This window comes from Bombyx mori, chromosome 5 (assembly GCF_030269925.1).
Source record: "Bombyx mori chromosome 5, ASM3026992v2".
NCBI classification, from domain to species: domain Eukaryota; kingdom Metazoa; phylum Arthropoda; class Insecta; order Lepidoptera; family Bombycidae; genus Bombyx; species Bombyx mori.
The window spans coordinates 13,122,551-13,148,793 of record NC_085111.1 but is presented as its reverse complement, the minus strand read 5'-3'; the positions used below and the strand labels follow the sequence as shown (position 1 = coordinate 13,148,793).

General features: G+C 35.8%; 1 protein-coding gene across 2 annotated transcripts; it reads right to left on the bottom strand.

Moving 5' to 3' along the window:
- Positions 1 to 881: 881 nt before the first annotated feature.
- Positions 882 to 25,992, bottom strand: LOC101736104 (short stature homeobox protein 2). 2 transcript variants are annotated; one of them, XM_038010901.2, is made up of 7 exons: positions 25,158 to 25,992; positions 24,840 to 25,034; positions 22,762 to 23,924; positions 13,424 to 13,608; positions 9,458 to 9,515; positions 3,845 to 4,038; positions 882 to 3,433 (listed from the first exon to the last, which is right to left on the bottom strand). In XM_038010901.2, exons 3-7 carry the CDS (start codon positions 22,994 to 22,996, stop codon positions 3,230 to 3,232), a joined length of 876 nt encoding a protein of 291 aa, XP_037866829.1. In that variant the 5' UTR covers positions 22,997 to 23,924; positions 24,840 to 25,034; positions 25,158 to 25,992; the 3' UTR covers positions 882 to 3,229. The 2 variants fall into 2 exon arrangements, with proteins under 2 accessions (XP_037866829.1, XP_004930082.2); XM_004930025.4 differs by lacking the exons at positions 882 to 3,433; positions 3,845 to 4,038; positions 9,458 to 9,515; positions 13,424 to 13,608 and having other exon boundaries at positions 23,432 to 23,924.
- Between the last annotated feature and the right edge of the window lie 251 nt (positions 25,993 to 26,243).

Below are 26,243 nucleotides of genomic sequence, written 5' to 3'. Positions count from 1 at the left end.
GTTACCGAGATTTATCTATTGACAAGGCAGACGTACTAATAAATTATGAAACACGAATTGTATATCAATGACTGTTGGTTGAACTAGAAAAATCAATTAGAGCAACGCGGCTATAATTTGTAAATCAAAACCACAGTAAAAGATACCGTAGCATTAGTCTGTAGCTCAGGGCTGTCATCAATCAAAGTACAAACGTAGAAACAATATCACTTGTTTCGACCTCCACTTTCCCCGTATTTCAACCCTGATTTATAGGGGTCCCAACCCCGACTATTCTCGATCATTGTGATGTGTTACTTTATAACAACAATTTACCTAAAGTATTTTCATTTATGAAATCAAGTATAACCGTGACTTGTGATATCAAATTGTTGTAATAATCCAATACAGACACGTTCTTATTTGTGGATACATTGTATACGATTCGATAATTCGGAATTCGGTCAGAATTATTGAACTTTTATGTAGTATCGCTTAAAATTATGCTTTAAATCATAATTCATTTTAGAAACTATTATCAGCATTATGTATCATATGTATAGACAATATGCATTATTATTTCGTGGGTGCGTCCACGACTTTGATTTCAATTGATTTGTCTTATCGTGGTCGTGGGTCACATCTCTGTACTGCTACATTAATCGCTTGCTAATAAAAAATTATAATCCGCTTATGAAAGCGCTTTAATATTTATACACAATTATATATATTTATAAACAATAATTTTATAGCACAACTGGTAGAGAGAATCGCCCGTTGAATCTAGTATGACCCCTCGAGTTTACTAGAATAGGTAGGAAAAAAATTGAATTACAGGCATTGTAGCCTGACTATGGCACAACTCAGTGCCATCACTCATGACCCAGTAAAAACTCTTCCGAAACTTTCTAGTACAATTTTATTAAATACACAGTAACTATGAACAAAGTTTTAATAGGTATTCTTAAAATTCTTAAAATTATTTTCCTATACTTACACGTTTGTTTATGTACATTTTATTTTAATGAAGATAAAAAATCTGAAATATTTTAATGCTTAGTAAATTATGTCATACATTGGAAACTAAAGTACTTTTAAATTATCTGATTGTTTGAGAATCTTAAATGTATTTTAATGCAAATGCAATGCGATTTTATACATTTCTTAATTACAAAATTATTTAATCATTAATGTAGGTACATAGTCATGTTTGGCAACTATGGATTGAGAAAACTTTAAGGACATCAATTATTGGAATTTAATTTTTGTTTATTTTAATTTAATCATAACATACCTTAAAGCTACAATAAATAATGATGAGATCAATTCTTCTACTGATACTCGTACACTTATCACAGTTTGATAATTTACAAATTATTCACAGTCCGCATTCATACTTTGGTCATATGTTTCATATTGCATTTAATCGATTTTTTTCATAGATATTCAATAGGACCTCATCTTTTATTTACATACCAATTTTAAAGACCATCAATCACTACGATTTTCATTTTTCAAGATTTTATTAGACAATATAGCGGTTAGATTAGAATCGGTGGTCTGCTCATAGCCAATACTAAACTATTGATTTTGATTTCAAAAACTACCAATGATACCTTGAATGTTGTTTAGGGGCCAATCACTATACCAACTTTATAATTATAATAATATGGTATGTAATAATAATAGGTCTTTACTTATGAAGTTGCCGTTTTACAATACTGACTCTTTAAAACGTAATTTTGTCTAAAACTGGTAATAAATGTTCAATTTCACATTAATTTTATTTTAAAATTCAGTCATTTATTTTTTGTTTAGTGTTTTATTTTCACTGCATTTGCATCTTTTTCATCAGTAGGGACACAATAAAAATGCACGTTAATTATAGAATATGAGCTCCGTCGCGGTAGCAGAGCCGCCTCTTAGGCTGCCAGCAAATAGCTAATAAAAGGATTCTTTTTGATAATCGCAAGCGGTCACCACTTTCGTTAGACCCTGATTCAACACCTAGGTAATGCCCGAACCAAAAAGACCAGAAATACTCCTAAAAAGACTGCTTAGCTGTCTAGTGCCAATATAATTAATCACAGTTTCTTACCGAATGGCATCAAAATTACTGCGGATGTCTACTATGAAGAACTGGACACAATTATGGTCATCCCCGCTGCTCCTAGGCGATAACGTTGAACCTCATACGGCACAACAGACGCTCTCTAAGCTACAAGAGCTAGATTTCGAAATTTTGCGTCATACCGTATTCAGCAGACTTTGCGCCGACTGTTTCCAAAGTTTGGACAAGTTTTCGAAAAGGAAAAAATAATTTTTTTTTCGGAGATAAAAATCAAAACTGAGAGGCAGTACAAAATCTCTTTGAAGAGTTTGTTGGCTTACTGTACACCTGACTTCTTCAAGGGCACTGCGCTGACATGGATACATATTTTAATTTATATAAAAAACATATATAAATAAATATCTGTATACTAAACGGCAATTTCTTAGGTAAAGACCTAATATAGTCTACATATCCATACAGGGTGTAAGACAACTCAGACAACCGCGAAAAGGAAATAACGTATGCCGACCTTGTTAGATTGCGTGCAGGGCACAAAATTTTTGTAATTATCCGATTGCGATTTTATAACTTTATCAAACCAGATTTACTAGTACTACCACCGGTCTTAGTTTTCACGCAGTTCTCTTACATCCAATATAAATATTAATTTCCTTGAAATATGTTTAAAATAAATACGTGAGTTTCAATTTTAAAAATTTTTACGGCCACCTTTAATTTATTATAGCTACAATTAAAAGCTTCGCCAAACAGAACGCGTACTTAGCGCTGCGTCTTAACGTCGCGCTCTTTTCATGTCACACCAATTGACTAGATGAGCACAACGCTCCTTGACGCAACGTAACATTCGCATTAGCAGCGTGAAAATTTAAAAGATGTCGAGTGATTCAGATGTGGCATTGTATAAGTATGGGTATTTTCTAACTAATTCTATAATGTTTTCGGACATTATCCAGTATTTTAATACATATTCACTCGGAGGCTAAAATAAAATTTACAGAGCGTTGCGCTTATAGCGCTAGTGCTCTGTTTGACAGTATATTACCATAGTAGTACAACACATCTCGGCGTCATCGCGCGCCGTCAGTTTAGCGTTCTGTTGCGCGCTAAGTACGCGTTCTGTTTGACGAAGCCTTAAATCAAACATAAAAGTAATTTTGTATTTAATGGTTAGCTGGGTTATGTATCTGTAGGGGTCGAGACAGGAGCGGGCGCGACTTGAGGCGGCGAGGGCGCACTAGCGGCTGCGAGCGCCGCTGCGTGTCTTCGAGCTTTAAGCCGCAGGTCTGCTATGGAGGAGGACCGGCACCGCGCAGCCAGCGCCGCCAGACTCGCGTACGGAGGACACAGAGCCGCGGCTGCCGCAGCTGCTGCGCTTGCGTACTGCTCCCGATTATTGATTATTGATATTTTAATAAATTTATAATGTTTGAACAAATCAAAGTCGACAAAAATCTTATTAATGTCTTTTTTTTTTATTGCCCTCGCAGGCAGACGAACATATGGCCCACCTGATGGTGAGTGGTTGACGTCGCCCATGGACTTTAAGCAATGCCAGGGGCAGAGCCAAGCCGCTGCCTACCATATTAGTTTCAATTTTCAATTCATTTCATTCGTTCAATACGTTCAATAGATACGATTACATCATGTATGGATAGAATATTCCTTGTTGTACATCATAATTTACAAAAATGTTACGTTAATCTAAAATAAAAATAAATATTTTGGATGACATAAACCTCTAAAATCAGCAATTTTTTTTTTAATTTGAAAGTAGTCCTTATTAAAACTCACCTGGTGAGCTGCAGCCGAGAGTAACGCCGAGTCAAATGGCGCAAAAGCCGCAGAAGGCGGAGGATGTGGTGCCAAAGGTGGTAGCGAAGGTGGCGGTGGGGGCGGACGAGCTACGGCTGATAATCTTGGCACAGATACGTAAGGTGCCACACGACACGGCTCCAAAGGAGTACCACCACCGCTAATTAGGAGCCCTGTTGTAAAAAAGTGTTCTTAAATAAATTTCGTCAGATTATTAATTCCAAATTATACTTTCACTCACTACTATATTCCAAATTATACTTTCACTCACTACTCCGTCATATTAATCATATTATAATCAGACCCTTAGAAAATAAACACCTTAAAATGAACCGAAATAAAAACGTCATAGATTTGTTTTTTTTACCGTCAAATCACGCTCATCGATCCGTCGTATTGGCAGAGACAAATGAGCCGTACCCGTCACACAGAGCGCGGCGCAAATCCGCCGAGATCTTTTCCCAAAATTCACTTAATTAAATTGATATTTAAGTAAAGCATAATTTGCTCGTAAATTAAGTGAGATCTGTTGTTTATAGCCCGCCCGTCGGGCGAACCAGGCAATTAATAAATTAACGTGGATCTGCCCGACTTAAGGTGAACGAGTCTCTCGTCTGAAAGATTCATTAATTTAATTATTATACTTTAACTAACACTTTCCGATTATACCTACATCCGCGCGCTCTTTTAATAAATGTTTTTTGCCTTTTGTTCTAATTCTTTCGAAATTTTTACGACTCTCTCAAGTAATACGATTTTATTTCAACAAAAGGCGTTTCGTAACAAGAAAACAAATCATGTTTATAGCAAAGAAAGAATTATTCTATATAATATCGTATACAGATCCTTCGTTGGGCGTAAAACAAGGAGAATCTTCAACCGAGGGCGGGAACGTTACGCGAAGCTCGCTGTAAATCAGACACTCTCCGGTCGCCGTCGACATTATCAAAATGAATGCTCCTCGCTCGTATGAGTTATTTCCATATTTGACACCGAATTACTTTCGAGAAGTGCTGACATAAATATACAAATACGCGTCCAGCAGCCCCTCGCCCCTCGCCCCTGCGGCCGCCATGCATTTATTTGATTAACTCTGAGTTGTTTATTTTAATCGAATTAGAAGGTAAGTCGGCGCGGGGTGGACCTCCTCTCTTTTTCGTTCATTTTAAAGTGTTCTGAACATCTTTACAGCGGTTTCGGCGCAATAAAATATCGCCACCCTCGTTGTGCACGAATAACTTTACAATTTTATGAACAGGGGTACAATTAAGAGCTGGAGTGTTTTTTTTTTCTTAAAATTTTACGACCGCTGTGATTGTTTTCACGTCGACGCTGCGCTCACTGTGATACCTGCACGTCTTCGTTAAATATGAATTTTAATTTTATGAAGACACAGTCTCCCTTTTTCATGATTTAATACTTCATAAAGCACGCCCGTTATTAATTCATCTGTACTTTTTTGAATGAGAATTTTATAATGGTTGCTATCGTACAGTTGTTCGTATTTTCGAATTTACCGTGTAAACTTTACAAAACACAGCCGATCCAAGCTAAAATCAATTTCAATATGTTTATATGACCGAATCAGATGATCAGCTAAACACAGACCATACAATAACTTCACATCCATTAGTCACATAATGACATCATCATGAACTCGTGACGAATTACATTGTAACGCTTCAGACGATGTCTTTCTAAGGTAACATTTTTTATTTAATGATAATTTTAATACGAATATTTCTAAATACATTATCCCAATAATGTAAAATAAAAACAACGATTACGCAATAACGTTAGCTCTCGAAAAATAACAGAGCGTATCGATAACGACATTGAATATTTCGGCGGCGGGTTAAAGAGGCATAACATAACAAATAACCGTTTCATTTCACTTTACATGATTATACTCGTGTTAGTCGAGGGTGGCTGCGGGGCGAGTGGCAGCACATAAGTTAATAAGACATTTAGCAGGGGACGGCGGGATTGCGTCCGAATGGCTCCCACGGGGAATCATTTTATTCGATTCCGTCGGGCGGCCTTTTTCCGTTTTACGCTCTGTTTAGCGGTTGTTCAGTGCTACCGTCTTCTAATCAGAAGATAGTGCGATCGCCGTGGATAAGCCGCGGTCATCTTTCGTTTGTCTTTGTGGCTTGACGAGCTGGGACAGCGCGTTATTAGAACGATTTCCTAGCATGTAAGACGCGTAAAATGTTCCCCGTGAAATCTTAATTGACACACAAAACAAGAATGCTATTGTCATTTATTTATTTATTTATTTAAGGATTACCGACAGGGTTTACAGTAAGACATAAAATAACATTGACATGTATAGAGCAATTGATAACTGCAACTCTAATTATAGGCAATCACAGCATGCATTACATTAATATATTAATAGAGATTTAACAATACTATTAATAATAATAAAAAATTAAAAAAACAAAAGAAAGACAACAAGGGCAGAAAAAATTACAATTTAGAATATTGTAATTTTATTTAAAAAATTGTATAACGTTGAAACAGCTTGGTTTTATTGTTCTAGATTTGTTAGCACGCAGCTTTGCACCTCGACTGCGTATTAGTTTTAAGAATGAAAAAGTCCCTAGCATCACGCAGAGTGGCTGATTGGTATCAATTACCTATCGATGATTAAGATGTGGTAGCCGGATATAGTCGTAATTCACCATACCATTATCAAATAACAACCTTCGTTTATTTGACTGGTTTTAGATCTTGAAGAATATTTATCTTGAAATTTATTTGAAATAGTTTACTACAAATGAAAACTAAGTATGTAGATAGAGATTTATCAATATATATAATTATCTTCTAGTCGAGTCTGGAGTATTAAATATTGAATAGAGCCAGGTATAAGTCAGTCTATCGCTAAGTGAGTTGTACGATTTCCTAAATTTATCGCCCTGCGTCCGCATCAGAATCTCCCGAGGAGTTTTTTTACAGAATTTGCGCGGATTCCCGCCTCGACTCGCCATTTTAATTATTCATTCGCGTGAGTTATGGTCGAATTAAAAAACTGTTAGAGTCGGACCGGCGCCGTCGGGAGCCGTAATCGAATTAGACGGAGTCATGGAGAATACATAATGCTGTTCAGTCGCACAAACTTATATTACTGTAGAATTCAATCTGTGGCTCCGTGTACTAAATAATGATGCGGTGCAATTTCCACATGAGTGGATTCATTGTGAAAACACATCGGTGCCAGCCAAAACGGCGGCAGCGTAGTTTGCCAGAATCATTTGCAATTTATCGTTTCAAGCTAATGTACGAACAATAAATACCTTTTACGAAATCGGGTGGTACTAAATATATAGTACCTAGGTATATGGTGTAAAGTTAAATATGTATGATATTCGCATTGTCAGTGTAATTATGAATTTTTCTTGTAAGAAACTAATGTACAAGAATAATAAATTACTAAAATAAAATAAAAATTATAATTTTGTCAAAATCTAATATATAAAATTCTCGTGTCACAGTTTTCGTTGCCATACTCCTCCGAAACGGCTTGACCGATTTTGATGAAATTTTTTGTGCTTATCTGGTATCTATGAGAATCGGCCAACATCTATTTTTCATCCCCCTAAATGTTAGGGGTAGTCCACCCCAAATTTTTATTTTTTATTTTTTAGACAAAATTTTTAATTTCTATTTTTTTATGATACAACATACAAAAATACATACAATCCTCAATTTTCACCCTTCTACGATCAACCCTTATTTTTTATTTGCTAATTAAAAACGAAATTTTTTTGCAAGAATTTTGTTTTTATTTTGTCATGACTTAGAATAAAAAAAATCATATTACTCTGAAATTTTCACCCCTCTACGATCAACCCCTATTTTTTATTTGTTAATTATAAATTTTAAATTTTTTGGCAAGATTTTATTTTTTATTTTGTCATGACTTAAAATAAAAAAAATATATATTACTCTCAATTTTCACTCTTATACGATCAACCCCTATTTTTCCATCCCGATTTTTATTTTTTTTATTCTATCCACAGATCCGCAATAAGGTTGCAAGATGGCAATCAAATATTATAATTGTAGTACGATAAATTCTTATTCAGAGTTTATAATTTCAAGTTCCTTTAATTATGATTTTTTTTTAAATTCAATCGATCAGTTATCCCCGCCAGGTGTCGCCTCTCATCCAGCAAACATCACGTAGTAGGGATGAGGACGAAGCCGGTCTCCTGTCTTACTCACTATACATTTTTCAGCCATGTTTCTTTGGTTTTATTTGTGTATCAATCGTAGCTTGCCAGCCATGTTTTTTTGGTTTTATTTGTGTATCAATAGTATGTTCAGTAGGTCTGAGAATCGGCTACTATCTATATTTCATACCCCTAAGTGATAAGGGCTGTCCACCCCAAACATTTTTTATTTTTTTTCTTGGTTATAATGAGGTATAGTCCCCGGCACGTAACTTGGCAAGAGTCGCTAGATGCGCAGAAGTCGTTTTTTGGGTCTCTTTGGTTGTCAAGCGGGACGCGGGGAAAGACGTAGCACCGTTCCGAGCGCGCGATTGGTAAGTCAGTCGACCCTCCCCTCCCGCACCGCGTCCACGTTCCGTTCGCTCCTGGTTACACATGCGCCTACTAAAGTTGTAGGAACCCTTTGTTTATATTGAGTTTTTGTTACGAGTTGTTATTACTGTTTTAAATTTAGTTTTTGTTACGAGTGTTATTGTTTTAAATTTGCTTGCAATGGCAGGACCAAATACCAATGACCATAATTATAGTCGATTCAGTCACTGAGCGTTTTATTATTTACGCCAGTGACGACAGCGACTCTTCGTTATGTCGACGATGAGGACGAGGTCGAGGGAGCCAACTCCTTCCACCAGCTCAGGTGCTACCATAAATTTAATCCAAGGGGTAGCACTATTAGAAAATGATAGTGACGACGGCGACACATAATTTTTAATATTAAGTATATTTTTTTAAATAAAATTTTTAACTTTTAATTGTATTTTATTTATAACACCTAATACACTTCACGAATTCCTCTCTTTTCTTTAACTTTCTTCTAAACACACAGGCTTAAAAATAAATTATGGCAAATAAAAAATTTAATAAAATAAAATTAACATATATGCGGGCAATAAAAGTGACCATTTTTTTGTTGCAATGTACACTATGCGCGACATTACCCCCACTACACCAAAACCTTGCCAACTTACGTGCCGCTTACTATATTATGTGGTTGAATGAGGTTTGTGAGAATTTTATATATTAGACTAGAATTTCCCTAGAAATCTTATTTAAGGCAACACAACGTTTGCCGGGTCAGCTAGTAATATTATAAAAATAAAAGCAATCCATGAAAAAAAAAGATTCTTTTAAGTGATCATACTAAATATACATACTAGGTAATTAAATTGTATATCTTTTATACCAATTGTTGCTAGCAAAAAAAAGTTTACTAATTTTAACCTAATATTTGTACAAATATGTACACGCATTTCAATTCAATTAAAGCTCCTACTCTGTTGTACTTTTTGTTTAATTATACCTACACATAATACCGATGTAATATATTGTAATTAATATACTTAAAAATTACCTTTATGCATTTGACTTTCATGCTTCCGACATTTTGCTCGACGATTTTGAAACCAAACCTGCAAACAAATTTGTCTTCTGTATTTTAGGTTGATGATTTTGAAACGTACCCAATATTTTTTAGATTTTCAATTGGTTCTAATCATGTATTGCATGAGACGAGTTTATCAATTTTAAATTCATTTTTGTACTATTATTATTATGGGTATAAAATCGTAAAATAACGTTGACTTTAAAAAAAAACCTAATACCTACACCACAAAATTTAATATGCCAAAACTAGCCACCAAACAAAATAGCAGCCCTTGAAATCAATACAAATGTGTTTTATTAATTACATAAATAGGGTTGTGTAATCTTCTGTCTACAGCGAATAATCTCATTACACCGCCTGACACGTACTGCAGCCGTTTGTATTATTTGAATGTCTGTACCGTACTTATTTATATGTAGTTAGGATTCCAAACAGACAAATAAGGGTAACCGTATTAGCGACAACCGCGCGTGCTACTGATTGCACATTGCAGAACTAAACGTGTACCTATGTATGTATGCTAATATTTATTAATCGTTATTAATGAAATTATTGCATAACTTTCCCTTGTGTAATTTATTTGCAAAAAACTAGTTTTAGATCATACAAATCCATCATAAAATTACGCAAAACATTTCGGGGATGGTTTTCCAACTCATTTTTTTAATCATAAATTAGTACCTATAGGTAAGGTGATTGACTTATTGATGTATGAATGTATTTTAATGTTGTGTATTCATAATTACCAGTTAGTATTAATTAGTAATTAATGGGTAAGTAATTCGTTATTGTAACAAATGGGGTTTTAATTATTATCAGTAAATACTTGAACAGGTTATTATTCTATTAATTCTATTAACGACTTCTCAGAGTACCTGTATTTAATGAAATTATTAAATCAAATTACTATGGTCTTAAAATAAGGTCATCTTAGAATTTACCGAACACAGTATATTTTTTCTTTCTAATTATTGTAAAATCGTGGTTAAAATTATCTGTGGTACCTAACCTAAACCTTTTTTACACTGAAGAAGTAAAACAATGACAAGTATGTAAGACGCTTTCGGGAAAACTATATTATTCAACTTCACGAGAATGAAGCGCAACATAAACTATAAACTCCGGTTTTGAATTGATTCATCACACAAGAATGGAAAATTAAGCGTAGTAACAGTAGACAGCTTTTCGTTTAAATCGTGTAGTTACTACACTACACTGTGATAGTAAACTATTGGATACAGAGTACGCTACTAATCGCATTTACTTAATCCTCAGAGCGACTGCTGCATAACTTATGTCGAGTTTTAAATTAACAATTACATTGCAAGACTGAACTAGAAAATTTAGAACTACAATTAGAAAATTATGATATTAAAGCACTTTTTTTGTGCTAAAACTGATGTCTCACAGAACTGAGTGGGTACTATAATCATGGGTAATTCTCAAGCAAAGTTGTCATGAGTTGCAGTTTTGAATGGTTTGACAGCCGTTTCGAAGTCGTTTTACAAAACAGTTGAGATTTCGTCTTCAAATCAGTAAACATTTAGGCTTAGTGTTAGCTCGTCCACTAAAATATAAATGAGATTATTGAATTTACATGCGAATATAATCGGAAAACTGGCATGCCGTGCGCCACCGTTTAAAAACTACATAACTAATTAGTAGCGTAGGCACTTTATTTGCTACAACCCGACTAACGACCGATGCCGAAGCCGGGACGAATTCATTAGCTTTGATTACATAAGAGTGTAGTGTACAACTAAACAACAACCGAACGTGGCTTTTGTTGATAACCTATAACGTTTCCATTACTGTTGATTATTCTTGAGAACAATTTTTACGTTTGATTGTGTTGTCAATTGTGAACTTTGATCTCACAATATGATTATCAGTTCTTAAATTTCAGTATTAACTGCGTCTGCTATGTTTTAATGATTGTTATGAAATCGTTACTCGAACATATTATAACGATTAGATATATGTACAGTGTGCATGCCATCTAGTGTTGAAATGTAATATTGTCCAATACTCTCTTCAATTATGAACGAATTATTAATATCTTACTCCAGAAATTGACAAGATGACGATACCTACCAATGAGGGTTCACAATATCCGCTATAACTAATATGCAGATTACCTAAAATAATAATCTGTTTGTCTCTTCCAATTTTATACATTTATAGTAAAAGACTGGGAAGCTTATGATGTAGTTTTAGTTAAAATACCTCCGAGCCCAGTTTTAAGTCAACTACAAATATCTAATGTTTTACAATATAAAATTCTGTATCATATTGTATTAATATTAATAAAACGGTATACTATCATTAATAGCACTATATAATTATACCTATGACATAATAATACATATTAATAAAATTGTTTCAAACACGTAAGGTACTCTCGAGGCTCACACACGAAAATGTTTTATCTGAATCAACTATTTTGTTATACAGAAGTAAACAACAAAATGAATTCTTGTTTAAGAGTCTGTGATAAATCCTAATATTGACACTAGTTAAGATGCACGTCGGTCCGGTCAAGGCTTTTCTCTTTAATTCTAACATTAACGTCCCCTATTTTTGCACAACACTTAACGCCGATCGTGCCCTAATCGCAATATATAGCCTATAAACGCTCACTTGTTGGACACTCACAGCTAATTACGTGCATTAGTAATGAATGGGTCCCGGTTTGTTAAACTTTCATTCGAAACGAAGGATTTTTTCCCTAAAATCATTAAATCTTAAAAGCTCAGTACGCACCGCTGTTTGTGCCTTTATTGGACACTATGACAGCGCGTGGAGTTAATGAGTATTTTCTAAACTGTAACAAAAATCAATTACTCGTTATATTTTGATCGTATACCTCGTAAATTATCTCAATAGACAGTTAAAAGAAGTGTAAAGAGACCTTGTCCGAAGCCGAAACGTCAAAGTGCTAACTACCCTACCATTAACTGAAAATAAATAATAGTTTAAAAAAACCAACAAAATACAAATTTTAATAAATTTGAATTATAAATAGTGTAAGAAAAAATGATTTTATTGTAAAAAAAAAGCGTGGGTTGCATGGTTTCAGTAGTTATAAATATTTTATGAACAGATATGAGTAGAAGGGTTATTTTGATAATATCCTGAAAAGCATCCCACGCTTTTTTACAATAAAATCATTTTTTCTTACACTATTTTTAATTAAAATTTATTTTCGATTTTTTAGTTGGATTTTCTATAAAAGCGTATTTTGTATTTTTTTAAACTGAGTCGTCTATTATCAAAGGTGGCAATCTGTGCATTTGGACAAAAAAATGTTATTGATATGTCAATACAGATTGATTTGAATATAATCGTCTCCTTCAAAGAATACGGTTCAAAACCTGCATTAAATAAAGGTTAATAGTTAACCTGTTATTTATCTAAGATGTCGTTCCGAAGAGTTTTGTGACTGCCAATGGAATACAAAGTCAATAATTCGTTTTTCTGATTTACCAATAATTGTCCAAAAGTCAGATTGCCGGCTTTGATAATAGTTGACTCAACTATTATTTATGTTTCATTTTTAGTTGAATTTTTTCTATTCTTTTTTTTCAATTTTTTTTAATATTGAATTGTCATCGGTCTCCTTAATAAGTATACTAGATTTCAAGTTAATCCGGCGTTTTGAAGGGGGTCAAAATCATGTTCAAAGATTCCGTTACATACTAATATACATAGGTACGTCTGAAGCTAATAAAAGCGTATTAACAAAGCTAGCTTAGTTTATTAAAGTTAATATTTAGTTAAACCGCAACGTAAAGCGAAGTACAAGACGCTCGCTGCGCTACTTCGAGGCCGTTGACTCCCCATCTTCTCATTCTCAATTTACATTGCGTGCAAACTTGAAAACTTATATTTAAAATGGTTTTGATAATATCTCCATTTGTGAATGTAATTTACCTGAACCCTCGCCTCACTGAGGCCGAGTCTTTGACTGAGCTCCTCCCTCATGAAGGCGTCAGGGTAGTGCGTCTCATCAAACAGTCTCTCCAGTTCGCCTAGTTGTTCCAAAGTGAAATTCGTTCGGGACCGACGCTGTTTACCGCTGTTGTTACCGTTACCGTTCGAAGACTTGTCAGTTATATCTGAATAAAACAAATTTTGTTTTAACTAATCTGTCAAAATAATATGTCTAGTTTTACATGCCATAATTAGGCCTTAGGGCCTTACCACAATAGTCTATTTGGGCTCCTGATGACCTGACTCGCCCTCTCCTTGGCGGCAGTAATAGACAGCATGTTTAACTACCCGTGTGGGCTAATAAAACGTTCTACCACTAGTCATTTAAGCTTTGATTTTGCTAATGAATCCTGGACTCCCTCATTTGATTTAACAATCCAATTTCGGCTTTTTTTTTTCGCCGATTATCTTCACTAATGTTGGTACGACATGTTGTAAGTCTACCATCACCACGTACCATCTATTTCTATTTCTGCATTGAAGGCAATTGATCTGAGCCGCGACATAGCCGTTATATGCAATTGAGACCTCAACCTAGTGCTTCAAAATGGACAGGCTCTGGTATTTAAGGAATCCGGTGACCACGTTCATCATCCACGCTAACAAAAATAAATGCATAAATAGGAAAGACCAGAATAGCACAGAGATAATGTTTAGCTCATACACCAGCGTTACTGACGCAAGCCTAATTTTTTGCGATGAATGTAACATCAAAAAAATATCTCAACTACCTACGCAAAAAAAACCGTTCGATATTGATAGCCAGAACATGTAACGTACTCAAGGCTCCATGTGTTCAATCAAAACAGGGGAACCTTGCGTAATCCCGTGAGGAAAAATCGTGGGTTCAAATAAGGGTCAGGAGGTTAATTTTATTAGGTTAGATCGTATTGGACATTAACTTACCATTTGTGCGAGGTAGACACAACGTTTCATTTCAAAGTAATTATTTCGTGATATGTTAGATTTTTTATTTTTTTTTATTGCTTAGATGTGTGGACGAGCTCACAGCCCACCTGGTGTTAAGTGGTTACTGGAGCCCATAGACATCTACAACGTAAATGCGCCACACACCTTGAGATATAGTTCTAAGGTCTCAGTATTGTCACAACGGCTACCCCACCCTTCAAACCGAAACGCATTACTGCTTCACGGCAGAAATAGACGGGGCGGTGGTATCTACCCGTTCGGACTCACAAGAGGTCCTACCACCAGTAATTACGCAAATTATAATTTTGCGGGTTAAATTTTTATTACACGATGTTATTCCTTCACCGTGGAAGTCAATCGTGAACATTTGTTAAGTACGTATTTCATTAGAAAAATTGGTACCCGCCTGCGGGATTCGAATACCGTTGCATCGCTCAATACGAATGCACCGGACGTCTTATCCTTTAGGCCACGACGACTTCAAAATAAATAACTATGAATGCAATCGGGACTTAAAAACGATTCGAATCATCGTGCAAAATCATGAGTCTCAAGCGTCGGGCTCGAGCGAGTAGTATTGAATTTAAGTGTCGTTTGAAGCAATTTAGCAAATTGGGAAGCTTTCCTTTTTATACGGCAATTATGTAAATGGAGAGATTATCCAACGTGGGCGGCGCTCTGCCACACCCGCTCTCCCCTTTCGCCCTGGGGACATCCGAACTCCTTAAACACCTAACGATCTGAGAACTGTGATTAATTGCAGAAATATGCACGGGGATTGCCGTTGTACTTACAAACGCTTAGTGATTTATTTGATCAATTTGTATTACTTGTTCATTTATTATCATGTCGCTTGTTAGACTGTACATTTCCGAACGTTAATAGCAAATTACAATAAATTATTCTTGGTTATATTATATTCACCGGGAACCGGTGAGGCCAATTTTTCAAAATTGCCGCGCAAATTTTCCAAACGCGTATGTGTGACATCATTCAGAGCTAAATTAAACGATGGAGCTAACCGTAAAATGATAGACGTGGACTTAGAATGATAGAGAAGAAATAGAGTACTCCGTGTCCTTGTGATAACGACTAAATATTAATACGTGAAGCAAAAACTTTGTACCCCTTTTTACGAAAATTGCGCGGACGGAGGAGTATGAAATTTCCCACACTTATAGAGAATATAGAGAAGGAGTGCAGAATGTAAATATTTTTTTTAAATTATGCATAAAAAATACATTAAATCAATCAAAAAAAAACATTACACACACTACAATGTATTTGACACACACACATGCATACCATTTGTTTATAGCTTCGATCAACAATAGTAACTGTTGATCGAAGGTTTATAGTCAAACTTTTCTTAATGCTAATAGTCTGTGGTCAAATTGAGAATAGATTCAACATTGTTTGTCTTTATTAATACGAGTATTTGTCTTAAGTGTAGTCTTGGCGAAATCTGTAATTACCTATAGAAGTCTTTGACAATAGAATCGTAATAGTGTATAAACTTATATTTTCAATTAATTATAGTCGAATTTCGACTACCGGGGGACCACTAGTCTGTATAATTAAATCATACAGCGTCCACTAAAACACGATTACCCACTTATGACCTTTTGTGTCTTCGTTATTGGTGTCTGGTTGTCTATTACAATTTTTTTTTATTTCACGGCAAAACTCTAATCTCTGCTATAATATTCGGCCACCCTATTCGGACCACGTGGCTAAAATGCACTGCTGTCCTAAATGCCTACTTTCGTATCAACCTCATCAAGAACAAGTTCAAGAAGAAGTTTTAATTTTTTTATCAAGAAGAAGTTTCCATTTTTTTATTTTAGTACCTTGAAGTTCTTCCTATTATGAGAAATAAAAATGATGACAATTTAACGTTTTACTTATAATATATTTGAAAAAGTGATCCATTCAGAAGAGGTAGGTAACCAAAAATTTTCAACATTAAAAATTATAAAAATTAAAAGTGAAACAAAAAAACATCAGGTTTTCGGTAGTAAGAAATATTAATTCCCATATCTCTGAAATAATCTCCCAAGACCCTTATAATTACACCCTAATCATGTATAAAATATAATACATGACATACATATATTACTGGTGGTAGGACGTCTTGTGAGTCCGCACACTCTACCTATTTCTGCCGTGAAGCAGTAATGCGTTTCGGTTTGAAGGGTGAGGCAGCCGTTGTATTATACTGACACCATAGAACTCATATCTCAAGGTGGATGTCGGCATTTACGTTGTAGATGTCTATGGGCTCCGGTAACCACTTAACACCGGATGGACCGTGAGCTCGTCCACCGTAAGCAATAAAAAAAATCAATACAGATCACATAAAAAGTAGGGAATCTATTTTTACAACCCATCATTATTATTAGAAGAAGACATTTCTTGATATTAAAAATACTAAAAGTTAATTAAATGCTAATTAATTTAATAAGATACTCGTGCATGGACTAGGACAAAAATATTTATAACTAAAAAATCACTCTGTATAAAAGTTAATTTATTTTTCACGCATAAAGAAGATATTATCTTTCTACAAATTAGAATAGATACACATTCCAGTTTGAAGGGTAGGGTTGCAGTTAAATTCATTTGAGACTACGGAAGCCCACACATCATGAAGATATGAAATCTGTTTTTTTTTTGCAATAACGGCCTCATATTAATACAGTCAAACCTGGATAAGTGAGAACTGGATAAGTAAGAAAACTCTATAAGTGAGAGTAATAGCAAGGACCCGTCATTTTAAGCTCCCAAAACCTCTATTAGCGAGAAACAGAAACCTCTGTAAGAGAGAGTCGTTTTTTCCTCATGGGCCTCCGTAAGTGAGACTGCTACCTATCTATACCTCTATAAGCGACAGCCGAGCTTTATTTATTTATTTATATTATTTAGGAGGAACAAATGACAAAACAAATTACAAATTTAACATCTGCTATTTTATGACTCATTTTTAACTTTCGTGGAACTTGTTTTTGTATTGTTTTCTCGTGAATATTGAACCTATTCTATTTCGTGGAACTAAATAACGTTGTTATTTTATCGCATTATTTTCGAATGGACACATGTGCCTGTGTACCGTCCTATTTATCGGACTTACTCAGTTTATCGTTGATCAATTGCGAAGGAAAGTTCTGTTCTGCATCATGTCAAAACGGAAAATTAAATTACTGTCATTAAGTCATAAACTTAAAATAGTGAATGCATTTGAATGCGGAAAATCGCGAATCGAAATTCAGAGGGAGCATTAGCGAGAAACTCGGGTTAGTGAGAAACCTCTATAAGCGAGAATGAGATTGTGCTCCCTTGAACTCTCGCTTATCCAGGTTTGACTGTACATGCTAAAAAAAATCTTCAAGGCTGTGCCGCGTGAGATCGCCTACACGTTTAGTACAGCTAGCATAACTCCTCGAAGCTAATAGCCATAGGCAGGAAAAGTAAACTAAAAATTATGTGGTAAAAGGTTTGGTAGAATCACGAGACGCCTCATAAATTTCGAATAAAAAAAAAAAAAAAAATATGTCATTATATTTATTTATTTTTATTAGATATTTTTATTCCTTCATCATGGATGTCATTCGTGGATTTCTTTTATGTCCTTTAAATAAAATAGTACCCCTCCTGAATGTGTTTAATAGCAACGCTCGATTTAACCCTTTGAGCGCGAATAGTCGATAGATCGACTCTCTATTAATGCCTATAAAGTGCGGAGCCTCGGAATATCGACTATTTGCGCACTGTCATTACTGGTATTAGGTATCGACCTGTATGTACGGACGTGTCTTAGCGCACGCATGTATATTTGTATAATGTTTTGAATAACAATAACATTTATAAATAGCAATTTAAAATTAGTTTTCTGTGAAATTGGCATTGATTTTTGTATTTAAGAAAAATTAAAATTTTATATATTATATTAAAGGTTTTTCCCAAAAATCCAAGAACTTTCTGGAAAATATATGAAAATAAGCTCAGCACTAAAAGGGCTAAGTTAACTACCCCTTTCCTCATTAGAAGTCCAATGAGTGATGAAACAAGTTATTTTTTGTTAACATTTTTATTGCCGCCTTCCTTGAGACATGAGGTCGAAAACTTACTGCATAATGACTGTCCAAACGTTCAAACTGGAACGCACAATTCCTTCACGGCAGGATGATGGGTGACAGCTACTTTTCATATTTTAAAAAACAATTAAAAAACAATAGTTGGGACAGCTTGATCATTTTTGTTTTTCAATTTTATAATCCCACTAGCGACCCGCCCTCGCTTCGCTTCGGAAACATTAAAACACACATGAAACCAAAAAAAATAAAAAAAAAAATAAAAAAAGTAGCCTATGTTCATCAGGGACAATGTCGGCTTCTAATGGAAAAATAATTTTTCAAATCGGTCCAGTAGTTTCGGAGCCTATTCGAAACAAACAAACAAACAAATCTTCCTCTTTATAATATTAGTATAGATAATATTACTTACTAATTTGTACCAGAGGTAGGTTCAGTCTTTGAACCCACGATTACTTTACGCCACTATTGTATTAGGTATATTACTGAATAATTAAAGAGAGATTTAAACTTATTTTACTAGTTTGATGTTTGTTTACTTCAAATCATGACTGACTCATTTGCCCTCAACAGCTAACAAAATAATCGAAACAATAACATAATGGCTGAACTCAGATCAAATGTCAGAACAAAACCCTTAAAACAAAATTTTAACAAAAAAAAACCGTATTCAATAAATAAAATGAGTTTTTCAATGTTGTCGCTGTCAATTAAATATGCATTATTAGGGATAACTTAAAAACTACCGGTCAGATCTTGGTAAAATTTAAATGGGACCGCATGAGAAGCACTAGATTTCAATAAATAAAAAAATCCATCAAAATCGGCTAATAATATGGTATGGTAACGCTAATATACGGACACTTTATTGCAAATGACATCGAGACTTTTCGAAATCCATCGCATCAATAGCTGTAGACGTCTGTGGTGAATATGTCTATGGAAATCGAATAATTATAACGAAATGCTTCGAGAATCAGCCCCTTCTCGGCAATATATCGTCGCCATGATACAACAAAATCTCATATTTACTTGACAAAATCATTTAACCTTACTTGTAGTTAGAAACAATACGTAATCCTTCATACTCGCTCAAACGATGCCTATTTATTCCGCAATGTAAATCATTTTCAAGTATAATAAAAACCGCGCTTTCAAAAAGCAGCGATTTCATAGGTTTTCTGAGGTCTTGATTCCCGATCAATGAAGTAGGAAACCTATGGAAATGAAACGTCAACCAAAATTTCGTGCCACTGTGACGTCATCTGGCCACAAAACATGGCGGCTTTAGTGTTGTACAAAAGATTTCAATGTTATCAGGTTTTATCGATAAACGTTCTTGGCTCATTTTATTTTAAATATTGTTGAGTATTATTTATTTGTAGAATTTATACTTTAATGGGAAGTAAGTAGGTATATTGTTATGTGCAAATATGATATGATTTAGATGGGTGAAATCTAAGACAAGTTCGTCCTTCGAATTTGCCAAGTAAGCGATATGATGATTTTTAAAAGTTGCTACACTGATTTTATAAAGTTGTCGTTTGTCGCAAAACATAAAGATATGGCGTAGTTCAAAGCCATCAGCCCTTTTCTAGCATGCTAAATGTTATCGTATTTTGAGTACGTGTTTTTCTTAGACTATTACAATCTATTTTAATTGTTTTGCTGACTCTAAAGTCCGTAACATACTACCGCAGCGCACCCCAAGGAAGGAGCGCCGCACCATTTGAATCACTTTCGCTTGAGAGTGATTCAAATTTTAAACTTATCAAGGGACCGCGTGAAAAAAAAAACACCTACAGAACATTTATTCATTAATTACAAACGTCATTCCTTGTGACTTCTTCTCTAAAATCACTTAATTATTAAATATTTAACAAATTTACAATAGTGTTTTACTCACTGCGGAATAAAACTATTTTATTTAAATAGTTCCGAAGAGATTTTGTCGGTAGCCTTTTTCCCGAAATATCTAAACAGAATGTCTAAATATGTTTTGATGACATATTTTAAAGTGGTATTTATGATTAGTGTCATGATCAATAGATTTCGACCGAAAAATTGATTTTTCGGATGAGGGCTCCATAATGAATTTAAATACATATAGATAATAGTTTTAGGACATCGACTTTCTTGAGATCCTATAAAATACGTTTTAATTATTATTTTTGTATGTTTTAAGCATGATAAATTATGAAATTTTATATAATCAATCATATTAAATCGATATCAAAGTCAATAAATAATGTACAACCCAAAACAGACGGCCGAACTGACGTGACAATGACATTTGGCGCGCTAAACATGGCGGATTTTCGGCCTCATTAGACGGAGATGGAGATATTTACGTATATTCATGTTTCATTTTATGTACGCACTGAAATACTGTTATATTATTTTCCTGCGAGTTAAAGTGCTGAGTAAGAACGAGATAGATATATGTTTATGTATGTGCCTTCAAAATGGGTGCTGTTTATATAAGCAATTGTACGTATAGAACAATACGTCGTGTCCCTACTATATAGGTCTATGTTCCCGATGTTCTATTTTGGAAATGGCATAAATGATCACTCAAAATGGCAGTTAAGTATTGTAATGAGAAAAATAAGCAAACCTATAATAATATATCTTCATAATTTTGTATTAAAAAATTCAAACACCCGAAAGCACCAACCACCACCGAAAACGGTAACTGAAAAGCCCGGTATACACTACTTTCCTTTTTTAAGCATTAACGAGGAAACAAGTTCACGTCCAACTGGGCATTAAGTGGTTACAGAACCCACGCGAATGTCTTCACCGAACTTGACACGACTAACATTTTATTACTAGTGATAGGGCGTCTTGTGAGCCCGCGCGGGTAAGTGTACAACCACCCTATCTATTTCTACCACGAAACTGTATTAACCATAGGTATGCGTGAATGCGACGGCATCCACCTTGAAACGTGAAGTCGAATTCTTAATCATATTGCATTACGGCTACGTAAAACAAACAACCTTACAAACCAAACAAAAAGCTACTACTCCGTAAATTAAATTAATTAAAGAAAGAGAACGGAATTTTTATAGTTGGTACCCGTTGATGACAATCTGGTACTAGACAAGCTACTGCTATAGGACTACCCCTTGTTGTTGCTATACCTAGCATCCAAATATCTTTCTTTTTTTTTTATTGCTTAGTTGGGTGGACGAGCTCACAGCCCACCTGGTGTTAAGTGGTTACTGGAGCCCATAGACATCTACGACGTAAATGCGCCACCCACCTTGAGATATAAGTTCTAAGGTCTCAAGTATAGTTACAACGGCTGCCCCACCCTTCAAACCGAAACGCATTACTGCTTCACGGCCGAAATAGGCAGGGTGGTGGTACCTACCCGCGCGGACTCACAAGAGGTCCTACTACCAGTAATATCTAACCCTTATTACGTATTTTAAGCACTTGTAGCAGAGCATGTTTCAATGGTGCATACATGTGATAACACCCCTTTGCCTATTCCTTGCGCGAAACAGTTGTGTATTCCGTTTTGTATTGTAGGCTAACTTTTGGCCCACAATTGAAACATCGACCATACGTCTCAAAGCGAGTACTACATATATCATCGACGTCGCCCAAAACATGTCATTACGGATCCTCCCGATCCATTAACGGTGCTTTTAGGTACCACAAGCACCGGTCACCGTCCTCGTCGAACCCGTCGCTTGCGACGAAGGGCTCGACGAGCGAATTAACCCACAGACACAGCCCACTGAGTTTCTCGCCGGATCTTCTCTAAGCTACTAACTAAGGTTACGCTGAAATGGCCTCTCAAGGCTATCAGCTTAGGTAAGAAAAAAAAACTACAAATCACGTGCCGCTAATCTTCAACGCTAGGCGGGTGAATTCGTTTGTTAATTTGTTAATCTTTTGCCATTAAAAAACTTAACTAAGTATAGTCTCATAGCATAAAACGAAAATGCGTTAATAAATTTGATGATGATTCATTCATCTTAGCAAAATGAAATATTTTGATGAAAACAGGTTTCTAGTTGAATTTTAGTGTATAAGACTTCTTTTAACAGAGCTTTTGTAAGTAATTACCACCCGTGTGCCTATTTACCTCTTGATCATAGCACTTGCAAACGCCGAAATATTGGAAACTTATTAATTGTGAAAATCGTGGTGAGAACCCGTTCAATGGTGGGTGAAATTTAGATAGTCGCGAAAGTTTAAAACAATTCATAATTTACAACCGTTAACTTAAACATTTCATACCGTGCTTATGATCATCATCGTCGTCGTTACTTTCCCTCTTATAAGACTGCACAGGAACCGGCGACAGAAGCCAATTCCGAGGTCTTTTCGCTGGGGGCGGTTTGTCTTCAAGGTCTGTGATATCAACTTCGACATCGTCGGCGTCTTCAGAATCGCCAGGCTCGGATGGTGGCGCTGGCACTTCGCCACCCTCCAGCGACTTGCTGACGAAGTCCGCCAGCCGCTCCATCACCATTACTGCCGGGAGCACGTGTCACCGCGCGCGGCCATCGTCCGACACGCTCTACAGAATGCACACTGCAGTGAGTGCTCTCCACACGCCCACACCCTTATAGCCTCTCGTCTATAAGAGTAAAATCTACCTTTTGATAACTGTATAGGGCTCGGGTTGCGTCGTAAAGTGTGTTATGTTTATTGAAGGCGGCGTTACAGTCCCCGCCCAGAAGTCGCGCAGGCGCCCGCCCCACGTCCGTGAGCCTGCACGCCACTGATGTATCCGACGGCGGATAATACACGCCTACATTATCGTTATATTGAAAATGAATACTTAATGTTACTTGCTGGTATCTGTGAACCTTAAGGGCCTTTAGTTTTGAATATTTTGTGAGCCTTTACCGTGTCGCTGTTATAGCTATCAGAAACCCCGTGAGGGTAAATCTCAACTCAACACTTCAATCAACCAGGTAAAAATCCATTTATTAAATTCAACAATAGTCGTAGCTGATGTCGTATATTAATAACATTTATTATGCACAACAACAATTGTAAAGTAACTGTATCCATCAATAAGAGTACAAATTAAAAGTTGACTAAAATAGTAATAATTAATGGTAAATGCTACAATAGACTAAAATAGACTAAAATTACTTTAAAAAATATCAAAAATTCATCGAGATTTGCTATATAATCATGCTGATTTTTTTTTGTAATGAATTTTATCAAATAATTGCGGCCGTAACACCAAAGCCGAGCCGAAATTTATCATTAGGATGATTCAAGAGTGCTGAAATAGCGCAAGCAAGCTGAGCTTTCTTGCCTCCGAGCGCTCTCTGCAATGTGGCTCCGACTAGTCCGTCGGTATCAGCAGAACCTCGAACTGTCCATTCTTCTGCTCGCCATTCGTAGGCCAAAGTAGCTACTGCACGTCGAATTGCAAATCCGACCTAGTTGAAAATACACTCGACTGTATGATTGAACTGCAAAATTAGGTTCAGCTACGCAATCTATACATATAAATAAAATTGGAGTGTCTGTTTGTAATATTGAATTAACCGCTTTTTACGACATGCATATGAATATATATACGGTACATACACCAAAATAACATTTTTTACAATTTTTGTTTGTCTGTCTGTCTGTTTGTTCAAGCTAATCTCTGGAACGGCTGGACCGATTTTGACGGGACTTTCACTGACAGGTAGCTGATGATATAAGGAGTAACTTAGGCTACTAGGCTACTTTAGGCTACTTTTTAGACTAGCTTCACCCGCGGTACGACAATAACCGCGGGTAACATCGCGGGACTCAGCTATAATAATACAATTTAATGTTTCCGCTAGTGTAAAATAATAATGTAAAGAAGATGACAACAATTGCAGAAAAATATAATAGGGAAGTAGACAGAACACGGATCATTTGGAACCTGTAGGTCTACGGAGGGACTTCGGTTCTCTCTGTATTTTCTAGTGTATGTTCCATGGGGACTGTTCTGAGCTATTATTTGAGATGATGCCATCATTTCGTTTTTACCATCGCACCGCCTGCCACCGGAGTAGAGTTAATCCATACTACCTAGAACTAGTGCGTTTCCAGATATCTTTTATTCCACGACCATGAACTTCCCTCTAGGGTGTTTCCCCAGCGCTATGACATCTCCTTCTTCAAACGAGGTTTGTGTAGAGTACTTAACGATAGGCAGCGGCTTGGCTCTGCCCCTGACATTGCTGACGTAGGCGTCGATAACCACTAATCATCAGGTTAGCCGATGCTCTTCTGCCCACGAGGGCAATAAAAAAAAAAAGATTTTCTGTACTTCTGAAGAAAGTAGTGATACATTCACGTAAAGTCTAGCGTCTTACTTCTAACATCGCAGCAACTGTTAGGTAAGGCTTAATGGCTCTTGCGTAACACAGATCTAGACCTCTGTTGCCGAGAGTAGCACTGACAGAATGGCTCTCACTAAACCACCGACCAGCAGCCGACACGGAGCTCAGCTCGGCTGAATGGCCCCGCGCTACCACCTCAGCCCCCAGGGATATTTGCTCAGTGACTGCCTGTGTTAAGGACACGTTCGCATTTAAGGTATTATTAGCACAAAAGTAACATTCATACAAATCAATTATTACAGTTCATGTTATTTTTTATTATTGCATTTTTTATTGCACAATTTCACTTACTTGTAAATAATGAAGAGCAATAAAGTCCCGATTAACAGCAATGATTGATGTCGTAAAATTATTGAAGTAGCCATCTAAGATGCTTTCGAAGCTGTACAACTCTGCATTCGCTATTTGAGCCACAACTGTAGCACGTGTGCCCTGTGTGGGCCCCACACGCACTTCACAGCTCATCTGACCTCCAGGAGCTGCTTCCATCACAAAATACGGAAGGGCTGAAGGTTTGCTTTTGTCGATGTATGACAATAGCACTTTATAGCCACCAGGCGAAACCGAGCTGAACGATAGTGAGTGACCCAACACCCAATTGGTGTTCGAGTTTTGATTAACGGAAACGCATGCTCCTTCGAAACACTGCGGTAGTCTGTATCTGGCTGCATTATGAATGTGCCGAAGTAGACCAGGACTAACCGCTCCACTAGGTAGGTTATCAGAATCTTTCTCGCTAGCGTGTCCTGTCCTAGATCCAGTTACTCCCGCTCCTGTTTTACCTCGATTTCCTGCGGTACTTTTTGCATCCTCAGATACACTGCAAGTGCATTTCCTTTGAGGCGGTGCGTCTCCTCCGGCACATTTATCAATCGGTGGACTTTGTGATACTTTTCTTGGTGAATTCGCTTCGGAACAAGGATTACTTTTTGCATAAATATGTTCAAAAATACCAAATTTTAACACTTTGGATAGTAAAGAAAATTTGTTTTGTTCTTGATCCATTTGTTTATAATTATTCAAATTATTTCTTGATTTATGGTGATATTCATATAAAATGTAGCTAAATTGCTAACTAATTAGGCATGTAGGTAGGTATATTGTCAAAAGAGACAACTTCAAAATTAGAATGAGTTTGTGATTCGAAAAATTACTACAAAGTACTTATTTTAGCAAAATAGTATTAAATATAGTTAATGAATATTGCTTACGAAAATACAATTTGTAGTAAGAATGAAGGGGACGAGAAAAGCTAAAGACGGGTCTTAGTGGCGAATGCTTTTTATTAGCCTAATTAATATGTTTGATTAATACGAAATGAATTAAAGTTAACGGATTAGTCTAAAAATATCTCGCATATAAGACGTTCAAATGTAC